Here is a 12,353-nt window from a genome sequence, read left to right on the forward strand (position 1 = left end):
GAGGGCAGCGCTTAGAGTTTAACTATTAGGGGGGGGGGGTTACATCAAAAATATGCTGGATGCACGTTGTAACTCCATTATGGAGAACGGGCCTTACTTGCCCATTCCGCAACTAAGAATGTGCCCCTGATTTTTTTCCTGTGTAGCGCTGGAGTTGATCAGATATTCACTGTCACGGTTACAATTCTTCTCATTGTTTGATCTGGTTAAATTCTTAATGACAGATACTGTTTTAGTGAATGATTTTTTATATCTCTTAAAATGCTATTCCAAGGAAAATTCTATTTGTTTCTGAGCTGCTGTTGTGTTTTTTTCCCCGTTTTTTGTATTGCATTGTGACATATCTGTGTAACTCCTAGTGATCAAATTTGATGATTCTGTACGCAACCTATTCGCCGTTCTTTTTGCTGCATGATTGTAATATAAGGGCTCCGACCTGTAATGATAATAAACTTATTTTATTTAGGGGGTTTTTAAGATGGCTTCCAGGAGAAAGTACCTCCGGGAAAAGTGTGATTTATTGCTTAAAAATTTAGCAACAAAATTCTAGAAAAAATTTTATGTGAAGATGAAAATATATCCTGTATCTCTCATGTTTGCTAAAAAGTCTGAACGAAATGAATTATTTCTTCACAAAAAATGAATACATAAAAAATTGAAAATTTAAAAAAAAATAAATAAAGATTTGAGAACATATTTATGTTTTTAATACAATATTTGATTATCAAAAATGCGAAAACATTTTGAAAATTGCAAAATATAAATGCTCGGGTCCGAAAGGGTTACACCAGGAGTCTTTAACCTCTTTCAGGCACTGTGAGCCAAATTGAAATTTCCCACGAAGCCCACGGGCCACCAATTCATGTAATTTAGTGACCTCTTAATAGAAAGGGCCAATGGGGGCCCCCCCGAGTTAAAAAGGGGAAAAATAATCGAAGCCGTTTTTTTATTCTGAAATTACTTCTTTTATTAATTATTAATATGGATTAGTTCTGAAATAACAGTTTTCACTAATTCTGAAAATTTCTTAATTAATTACTGATTAAATAAATTAATTCAAAAATTAATTTTAATCTGAAATCGCTTAAATTATTCTTTAATTATTTATTTTGGTAATTCTGAAATTTTCCTTCTTAATATAACTTGATATCATTTCTTTCAATAATTATGCAATTACTTTTTTATTGATTGTGAAATAATTTCTATGAGAAATCACTAAATCATTTCTTTCATAGATTTACAAGTTATTTTTTTCACTAATTCTGAAATTATTTGTTTCAAAAATTTAAAAATTATTTCTTTCGGTAATTCTGAATAAATATTTCTATCCGAAATTATTTCTTTTTCATTATTCTAGAATTAAATCGATTTTCAATGTCTTCAATCATTTTCTGAAAATATTAAAAAGCTCCTAGTGCCAAGGCGGACCATGAGGTGAAAACCCCTGGGTAAAACGAATATAGCCTTTCTCGATGACGTCAGTAAGCAGTAAGAAGGCCTTCTGGCTATAGATGGCGTTGGTGGAATGCGCCGCATATAAAAATGCGACGCGTACCGACGGAAGTCAAATACAATTTTTCCATTGAAGGAGCGACTTCACGGATTTACTGTCTTCAGAATTTCCAAGATGAAGTTCTTAATAGTGTTTCTACTAACAATCCCCTTGGTTTCAGGTCCCTACTACTCAAGCAAGGATGACGTAAGTGAGCGAAAATTTTAAATTAATTTTTTTTAATAACCTCGCAACACATACTACAGTGGAATCTCCCCTAACGGACACTTTTCTGATCCCTGGTCATATAGGGCTTTAATATTATATTAATACAATATTAAGCGCCACACAATACAAAATCTAATTACTTATTTGCCGTCAAATCATTCAATACTAATATTGGTAATTACTCTGCTGTAAACCGATTTTCTGAATTTTATAATGCGCTTCTCCTCAACATCTGGATATTTTTCATTCGTCTGTTACAGACTTCAGAAGATTTTTGCTGTAATTGCGTTGTATATATCTTTGTATAGAATTTTTGTATTTTGCGTAATTTTTGATACTTTTTATTTGCATTTTGTATACTTTATCATGTCGTGTTTTCTATTCTGTGCTAATATTATTTTTACTGCAAGCTGTAATTGGGTTTCAACCTGTAGCTTTGTATTTTAAATAAATAAATAAATAAATTTATTAATTAGATCAAAACCGAGAATTTATCACATTCAACTAATACTATGTTCAATCCCAAGATCGTGTTGATAAATATGATAAATGGTCAATCAATTTCTTAATTAACTGAACATAACTGCAACTGAAATAAATCAAGAGCGTGCTGTTTATTGTATACAGGAATTTTTTTACGCTTTACGACGGACCAAGTGGTCCCTAAGAGCTGCATTGTGTATGCATTGTATTTGTTGTCTTTCATTTGTATTTGTATTTTTGTTAAGTATTGTATGGTATGGTGTCTGTATTGTGTTGTTAAATAAATAAATAAATATATATAAAACTATGGTCCAGGGCAGGACCGTCCTTATCAGACGCGGGGAATGGTGAGAATGTAATATCAGTGCCAAAGACCGTCTCAACAATTTTGGGCCCCAAAAATGTTTAGGACCCCTTTGCCTCGAATTTATTTATTTCCGGGGGGTGCAAATCAGCATCCATTATTTCAGGATGTACAGAAATGCTGAGATATATCCACACACATACAAAGACTTGATTTCTTGAATGATTATATTGCAGGAACGCAAGTGTCGGGGGGAATATGATCGAAGTGTTTAAAATTTCAACGGGATGGACCATAAAAAAGTTATTATATATAAATAACACACTGTCAATAAACTGCTTCGACAAAAGGAACATTTCAAATTTAATGAAAGAAATAATTCCAGCGGTTAAAATTCCGAATTGATGCAAGAAATAATTCCAGAATTGGGGAAAATTCCGAATTGATGCAAGAAATAATTCCAGAATTGGGGAAAATTCCGAATTGATGCAAGAAATAATTCCAGCGGTTAAAATTCCGAATTGATGCAAGAAATAATTCCAGAATTGGGGAAAATTCCGAATTGATGCAAGAAATAATTCCAGAATTGGGGAAAATTCCGAATTGATGCAAGAAATAATTCCAGAATTGGGGAAAATTCCCAATTGATGCAAGAAATAATTCCAGAATTGGGGAAAATTCCGAATTGATGCAAGAAATAATTCCAGAATTGGGAAAAATCCCGAATTGATGCAAGAAATAATTCCAGAATTGGGAAAAATCCCGAATTGATGCAAGAAATAATTCCAGAATTGGGAAATACCCCGAATTGATGCAAGAAATAATTCCAGAATTGGGGAAAATCCCGAATTGATGCAAGAAATAATTCCAGAATTGGGGAAAATCCCGAATTGATGCAAGAAATAATTCCAGAATTGGAGAAAATTCCGAATTGATGCAAGAAATAATTCCAGAATTGGGGAAAATTCCGAATTGATGCAAGAAATAATTCCAGAATTGGGGAAAATTCCGAATTGATGCAAGAAATAATTCCAGAATTGGGGAAAATTCCGAATTGATGCAAGAAATAATTCCAGCGGTTAAAATTCCGAATTGATGCAAGAAATAATTCCAGAATTGGGGAAAATTCCGAATTGATGCAAGAAATAATTCCAGAATTGGGGAAAATTCCGAATTGATGCAAGAAATAATTCCAGAATTGGGGAAAATTCCGAATTGATGCAAGAAATAATTCCAGAATTGGGGAAAATTCCGAATTGATGCAAGAAATAATTCCAGAATTGGGGAAAATTCCCAATTGATGCAAGAAATAATTCCAGAATTGGGGAAAATTCCGAATTGATGCAAGAAATAATTCCAGAATTGGGAAAAATCCCGAATTGATGCAAGAAATAATTCCAGAATTGGGGAAAATCCCGAATTGATGCAAGAAATAATTCCAGAATTGGGGAAAATTCCGAATTGATGCAAGAAATAATTCCAGAATTGGGGAAAATTCCCAATTGATGCAAGAAATAATTCCAGAATTGGGGAAAATTCCGAATTGATGCAAGAAATAATTCCAGAATTGGGAAAAATCCCGAATTGATGCAAGAAATAATTCCAGAATTGGGAAAAATCCCGAATTGATGCAAGAAATAATTCCAGAATTGGGAAATACCCCGAATTGATGCAAGAAATAATTCCAGAATTGGGGAAAATCCCGAATTGATGCAAGAAATAATTCCAGAATTGGGGAAAATCCCGAATTGATGCAAGAAATAATTCCAGAATTGGGGAAAATCCCGAATTGATGCAAGAAATAATTCCAGAATTGGAGAAAATTCCGAATTGATGCAAGAAATAATTCCAGAATTGGGGAAAATTCCGAATTGATGCAAGAAATAATTCCAGAATTGGGGAAAATTCCGAATTGATGCAAGAAATAATTCCAGCGGTTAAAATTCCGAATTGATGCAAGAAATAATTCCAGAATTGGGGAAAATTCCGAATTGATGCAAGAAATAATTCCAGAATTGGGGAAAATTCCGAATTGATGCAAGAAATAATTCCAGAATTGGGGAAAATTCCGAATTGATGCAAGAAATAATTCCAGAATTGGGGAAAATTCCGAATTGATGCAAGAAATAATTCCAGAATTGGGGAAAATTCCGAATTGATGCAAGAAATAATTCCAGAATTGGGGAAAATTCCCAATTGATGCAAGAAATAATTCCAGAATTGGGGAAAATTCCGAATTGATGCAAGAAATAATTCCAGAATTGGGAAAAATCCCGAATTGATGCAAGAAATAATTCCAGAATTGGGAAAAATCCCGAATTGATGCAAGAAATAATTCCAGAATTGGGAAATACCCCGAATTGATGCAAGAAATAATTCCAGAATTGGGGAAAATCCCGAATTGATGCAAGAAATAATTCCAGAATTGGGGAAAATCCCGAATTGATGCAAGAAATAATTCCAGAATTGGAGAAAATTCCGAATTTATGCAAGAAATAATTCCAGAATTGGGAAATACCCCGAATTGATGCAAGAAATAATTCCAGAATTGGGAAAAATCCCGAATTGATGCAAGAAATAATTCCAGAATTGGGGAAAACTCCGAAATGATGAAAGATTGGGGGAAATTCAGAATTGGTGAAGGAAATAATTTCAGAATGAGAGAAAACTCAGAATTGATGCAAGAAATAATTCCAGAATTGGGGAAAATTCCGAATTGATGCAAGAAATAATTCCAGAATTGGGGAAAATTCCGAATTGATGCAAGAAATAATTCCAGAATAGGGGAAAATTCCGAATTGATGCAAGAAATAATTCCAGAATTGGGAAAAATCCCGAATTGATGCAAGAAATAATTCCAGAATTGGGGAAAACTCCGAAATGATGAAGGATTGGGGAAAATTCAGAATTGGTGAAGGAAATAATTTCAGAATGAGAGAAAATTCAGAATTGATGCAAGAAATAATTCCAGAATTGGGAAAAATTCCCAATTGATGCAAGAAATAATTCCAGAATTGGGGAAAATTCCCAATTGATGTAAGAAATAATTCCAGAATTGGGGAAAATCCCGAATTGATGCAAGAAATAATTCCAGAATTGGGAAAAATTCCGAATTGATGCAAGAAATAATTCCAGAATTGGGAAAATTCCCAATTGATGCAAGAAATAATTCCAGAATTGGGCAAAATTCCCAATTGATGCAAGAAATAATTCCAGAATTGGGGAAAATCCCGAATTGATGCAAGAAATAATTCCAGAATTGGGAAATACCCCGAATTGATGCAAGGAATAATTCCAGAATTGGGAAAAATTCAGAATTGATGTAGGAAATAATTTCAGAATGAGTGAAAATTCAGAATTGATGCAAGAAATAAATTTAGAATTAATGAAAGCCTCCAATAATTGCAAGGGTGAGTGCGGGGCCCAACAAAGCTTGGGGCCAGGTGTGACCGCACTGGTCGTACACCCCTACGGGCGGCTCTGATCCAGAATGGTGAATTCGAATAGTAATATATCGGTTTTGTTTTTTGATACGTGTGAAGAAAGCCAACATTACAGGACCGATAATGTTATGTTTTATCTTCCTCACACTTATTTTAATTTAATTTATTTATTATTGCAAAATATGTGTTGTGCACGTATCATGTGTACGTGTGAAAATAATTAACTGGCTTAATGAAGATAAGACGGGTAATGTTGTTATGATGTTTTTCAATGTGTGTTTGTTTGTTTGTTTCCATATTTATGTTTTATATAAAAATGTTTCCATATTTATCAGACTTTCCAATTTTATTTGGGAAATTGTACATAATCACCGGTAAAAGTTATAAAATGTATAGAAATTTAATAAAACTTTCTTTATCGAGACGATTAGAGTGATTATACATAATGACCAGTTTATCACTTTAGCGCACAGTAGCACACGCATTTTAACATTAAAGTTGATAAATGAGTGTTGATGAATTAAATCAGAATCACAGATTTATTTCTTTCATTTAATCTGAATTTTCGCTGGGGCTGGAATTATTTCTTTCATTATAAATCTTAATTTTCGCCGGTGCGGGTATTATTTCTTTCATTAAATCTTAATTTGCGCAGGGGCTGTAATTATTTCTATCATTAAATCTGAATTTTCACCGGTGCTGGTATTAAAATAAAGTGTTCCGGACTCAGTCACGAAGCTGGGCCGAAAGAGATCTCGGCAACGGGATAAGTCCAGTGGCAATGTTCTGGCTTTCATGCTGGAATTATTTCTTTCATTAAATCTTAATTTTCACCCGGGGTGGAATTATTTCTTCCAGTAAATGTGAATTTTCACCATTGCTGGAATTATTTGTTTCATTAAATCTGAATTTTCACCGGTGCAGGAGTTGTCTTTCATTAAATCTGAATTTTGGCAGAGCTGGAATTATTTCTTTCATTAAATGTGAGTTTTTGCAGGGGCTAGAATTATTTCATTTATTAAATCTGAATGTTCACGGGTGCGAGAACTATTTCTGTCATTAAATCTGAATTTTCGGAGTGCTTTAATTATTTCTTTCATTAAATCTTAATTTTCGCGGTGGAATTATTTCTTTCATTGAATCTGAATTTTCACCGCAGGAATTATTTCTTTCAGTAAATCTGAATTGGAATTATTATTTCTTTCATTAAATCTGTGTTTTCCCAGGACTGAAATTATTTCTTCCATTAAATTTGAATTGTCGCCGGGGCTGGAATTATTTATTTCATTATATCTACGTTTTCGCGCTGGAATTATTTCTTTCATTAAATCTGACTTTTCGTAGGGGCTGGAATTATTTCTTTTATTATAAACCTGAATGTTCACGGATTATTTCTTCCAGTAAATGTAAAAGTCGTATAAACGAATTTCTACTGTATATCGTACCTTCCCAATAGCGGACACTCCCCGTTAACGGACGAAACTTTTGTTCCCGTGGGCTTCCGTTATCGAGAGATTCTACTGTACTTTCCAATATTTTCATATATATACATTTATCGTTATTTTTTCTTTTCAGGAGTTTCGAGAAGCATACGAGCACGATCCCCGTGAGTTATGTTTGAAATATTATTTAAATTTAATTGTGCATCGTGACATTACAGCGCAAAATTTTATGACCCGCCGCCCCCTACGTGATTCTGAGCTGCGCAAAGTCGGTTTTGGAAAGGTAGCTACAGAAAAATCGACCATAAAAATATTTCACGCTGTGTTAGCCACGCCTCAAAACCGGTTTTGCAGCTAATTGAAGCTACGTAGCGCTGCTGGTGTGGACTTTATAAACGGTCTTAGCAGACTATAGCCCAGGAATTTTAAGGGCAGCAAATTTAAGGAATGAGTAGCAGGAAAATAAGAATGGGTAAAGGATTTCACTCTAACCTTTTAGAGTGAAATCCCATCCTTAGATTAGTTATTTCTGAAATATAAAATTTCATTTTTTTTTTTTAGTTTATAGACTTAATATCGTGTGTATAATGTAGGTATCGGGAGTGGGGGACATACCAAAACACTATTCAAGTGCTTAGGGCCTTCAAACGTCTTGATCTGGCCCTGAGTGAACACCGTACGTCGTGGATAACGTTGTTTAATAAAAGTATTTAGATTTAAAAGTTTAAAAAAATTAAAAGATTAAAAAGTAAAAAAATATAAGTATTTAAAATAATTTTAAATATTTATATTTTTTAAATAACTTCTCAAATATTTAAAAAGAAAAAAAATTAAAATTTTTAAATTAAATTTAAATGTTATTAAAGTATGTAATGAATTACAGAACGGCTTATAATTTTGGTCCCGTCAGTGGCCGTCGTTGACAGGATTTATTACATAAAATTGTAAAGTATGGACAAGAGGCAGTTAAAGTTGCTATATCTCCATCTCAGAAGGAAACGGAGGGATAGACGTATCATCATATTTTGATGAACAGGGATCTTCATATGGTGTTTGTAAGGGCATTTATGGCAAATAATTAAAGAAATTCCGTGCAAAATCATCTTTAAAAAGTAGCCAAATCACTTCTCTTTTACGGACGATTTTTTTTGTCTCGCCGGAGTCCGCAAAAGATGTTTTACTGTATCGAGTTTGGGCTCTTGCCATTTATGTCGTACTTCTCATATTATAGGCCAGTGATTCATATAGCTAAAATATAATCAATTCATTACAGGTTTTGTGAAAAAAATGTGTTTATACCAGGGTTGTCAAATTTGCTCCCCGGGTAGATACCCATTCCCCCCCCCTGGGTTATTTAGCTTAAAAAACCCGGGTTTTTTCGGGAAATGGTTTTTTTGGGAATATTGTTTGCTTTCGTAGAAAATGTGTTGCTTTCAGGTTAAAATTTCAGTTTGACGTTAGTTTATGTATTCCAAAAAATGCTGCATGGTGCAGTGTTTAGAATATGCATATTTTTAAATGATTTTTTTAGGAACAAAAGTGTGATAATAAATAATTTCTTGGAACCACAAACACACACACTTTTTTTATAATTCTTCTGACTACCTTTTTTTATGTAAGCATTTAGGAATGAGATTCATATATTAAAATATGTTTCAAGAAGCCGCAAACAGAAAATGTAACGATGGACCTTAATTTAACAAATATACCTGATATGTAATATGTGATAAGCATATCCACAGAAATTACTGCGTATTTATAATACACAATTTTTCCGTTATTGAACACACAGTTAAATAACATTGAATAAGAGTAGGGAAAAACCCAGGAACCGAAAATAAATTCCTCTTTTCGCTACGGAAAACTTTCTTCATAGTTTGGATCAGTTTGACCCAGTCCGCAGTATACCGAAAGTGCCGCGGTTCTAGTGTTAATGATGTTTTAATTTATTTCACTTTATTGAACCATAAAATAAGCACAACAAACTTTTGCGTGCCAATTGTTAAATTTTAAGTAATATTAAAAAAATTAAGAAAAATGTTCAATTTCGTCAGTTTTTCCATAAACTTCAAGTACTATGCGCGACGGGAAGATATCAACCGATTTTAAATTTTTTTTACATTGTTTTCTTATTAAAGGAGGCAACTTTTCTGCACTATAGCAATTTGAAAATAAAAACTTAATTTTTTTCGACCCACCGTAATGTACATACATGTTTGAGTTACATATTTTGAGGTTGAGGAAAAGGGGAAATTCAATTTTCCTCCCATTTTGCCCAAAAAACCCGCCCAGACTGTAAGTGAACAATTATTCCCTTATTGTATGGTCATTTTATTAATCAAATACATAGTTTAACATGACTAAAAATATACATTTAGGCATAATGTAAGATGTACACATAAAAAATATACATACATGTTTAAATTAGATACTTTAAGGTTGTGGAAAAAGGAAATTAAATTTTCCCCATTTTTCCCAAAAAAACCCCGGGTTTTTACAACCCTGGTTTATACAGGGTGCATAGGTAATAGGGCGTGTGCATTTTACTAGCGAATCGTTGATCCCTCATTAAATCCCTCTTGATAATTTAGGAGAAAACGATTTTCCCATATTTTTTTAATGCGGTTTTTTTTTCCAACTTTCCTTCGTTTTTCGAACTCAAATATATCTGCAAATATTGCACTTAGAAACGTGGAATTTTTTTTGTTGGCATCAAAAGCGGCAGGGCAACAACTTTCTAACTGGGTTTTTGAGCACAGTGTCCGTATAAAAAGCAAACATTTTTATTTTAATAACTATACAACCCCTTGCAACATGAATGACGTATCTGAGTACTACACGTTATTTGGATACTTTTCCCAACTGGAAGTATGCCTTTAGGATCAATGGTTCATTAGTAAAATTTCATACGCCGTGTTACCTATGCACCCTGTATACTTCATCATTTAATTTGTAAATGATCTTAATTTTCACAATTTCAGAAAAGTAAGTATCCGTAATTCAAGATGTGTTGTTACTTATGATGAATTTATACTTGTTGCAACGAAACATGAACATCTGATGTCTTAAATATAATTTTTCAAACAGTGCTGTACGAGGACGGGCTTAAGTATTTTGCAGTCCAGTGAAAAAACAGATTTGTGGCCCTCTAAAACAGGTTCTGTCAAAACTCTAGGCCAGAGGGTTCGATGTCTGAATTTTAGGTCTTAGATGTCTGAATTTTAGATTTTAGATGTCTGAATTTTAAGTCTTGGACATCTTGAATTTTAAGCTATTACTTTGTTAAGTCAAAATGTAAATTAAAGTCATTTTTTAAAGTAAAAATGTAATCAAATCATTAAAATTAAATCTCCTAAAAATTTTAGCGACCCGTTGCGGCCGCGCCTTTCGTACCTGCCAAAGTCCAGCCCTGGTGCTGTAATTGATTATCTCTTGCTCTCATTCGCCATTTTGCCCAACTGACTTATTCTACGGCTTTAACCAGCTATAGTAGTCTACTTTTCATTTGATTGCATCCGATAATAAATTTCGTTTCCCTTAGGTACCCGATGTACAGCTAAAAATACGTTCTGGCGGAGTGAACCAATGCAAAGCCCGGAGAGCATTGTACACGGTCGTTTCGCTCAGAAGAATGAGTTCCCGTACGCCGTAAGTAAATAAAAGAGTCGTGTGTGTGTGTAACTTTTCAAGAGCGTAATAAAAGTGAAAACTTATCAACATAAAACACGTTCAAGCAACATTTAAGAAGTCAATGAATTGATTGAATGTCGGTGAAAATGAGATAGATCATCAAATCATTGTGCAATATTATTAACCCTCTATTGGCAGTGTTTCTTAACCTTTTTCAGCTCATGGCTCCCTGTCCTATCCAGAGCCCTCTACCCTCATCCAAGAGTGAGATGCTTTCTACATTACTCTCAGCATTTATCGTGCCTCTCCTTTCATCTGATTCTCACCCGTGGCCCCCCTAGAATATCCCAGGACAGCAAGGAGGGGAGCATATAGCCCCAGGTTGAGAACCACTGCTCTATGGAATATCCAAAAAAATTTTACAGCCCTGCTTCCCAATGTGGGGTCCACGCCCCACATAGGGGCAACTGCATTTTTTAAGGTGGGGGTAACTTTATTTTTAGTGGGAGCAGTTTGAGACTGGGTTTTCGAGACAAAGAATTTTTTTTACATTTCTTAGGTTTTTAATATCAAAAAATAAGGAAGTATGCCTCTAGGATCAACAGTTCGCCAGAAAAACGCCATACCCCCGTTTGCTATGCACCCTGTATATATACAGGGTATGCAGGGTGGTAACTATCGACTGCTCAATAATATATAATATACCTGATTCCTTGTGAAAAAAACTAATACAGAAAAGTGTTTTCCGTTTTGTGGGGGGGATCAGACGAATATATTAAGGAAGCTATAACATTTTTAACGACTTTTACCAAGCACTTCGGTAAATGCTGACAAAAATGCGAATTTTCTAATTTCCATAAATTTGAAAACTTGTCATTTATTTATAAAAATGATCCTAATGCTAATTGAAGTCATAATTAATTAACTAATTATCATTTAAATTCGTGGAAGTTAGTAAAAATGCGAATTACATATATATCGCTTTCTTTTTACATGAAACCAGACGGTCATTTATCATTACCGTAACGAAACGCCCGACGAATTTTGGAATTCCTGCGCAGGGACTCTGATAACTGACCTACACGTCTTGACGGCAGCCCATTGCATACGGAAGTATGTATATGATTTTTATATCTCTATAAAGCAGTTCAACCTGTCACTAGCACCACGCGCCTATACTTATCATCAAACAAAGAGCACCTCTTACGGCAAGGGTGCTCAACCTTTAGAGGGAGAGTGCGGGCCACTTCATTGGTTTGAAAACGTGTCGCGCAGTACTTAAGTATGCGACTGCCAATTGATTGATCCGTGAATGTGACGCGGGTCACTTA

At 34.1% G+C, this 12,353-nt stretch overlaps 1 protein-coding gene across 1 annotated transcript in view; it reads left to right on the forward strand.

Moving 5' to 3' along the window:
• Positions 1–1,572: 1,572 nt before the first annotated feature.
• LOC149072165 (elastase-1-like) overlaps positions 1,573–12,353 on the forward strand; it is a 29,285-nt gene continuing 18,504 nt past the window's right edge. The window contains exons 1-4 of the mRNA XM_089246806.1: positions 1,573–1,699; positions 7,526–7,556; positions 10,934–11,040; positions 12,026–12,135. Of these exons, the coding sequence (XP_089102932.1) occupies positions 1,628–1,699; positions 7,526–7,556; positions 10,934–11,040; positions 12,026–12,135 (320 nt within the window). The 5' untranslated portion in view covers positions 1,573–1,627. The remainder of the gene's footprint in view (positions 1,700–7,525; positions 7,557–10,933; positions 11,041–12,025; positions 12,136–12,353) is intronic.

This window comes from Pholcus phalangioides, unplaced genomic scaffold, assembly GCF_987345545.1.
Source record: "Pholcus phalangioides strain wild (caught in Gottingen) unplaced genomic scaffold, Ppha-v1.0 ptg000017l_1, whole genome shotgun sequence".
NCBI lineage: Eukaryota > Metazoa > Arthropoda > Arachnida > Araneae > Pholcidae > Pholcus > Pholcus phalangioides.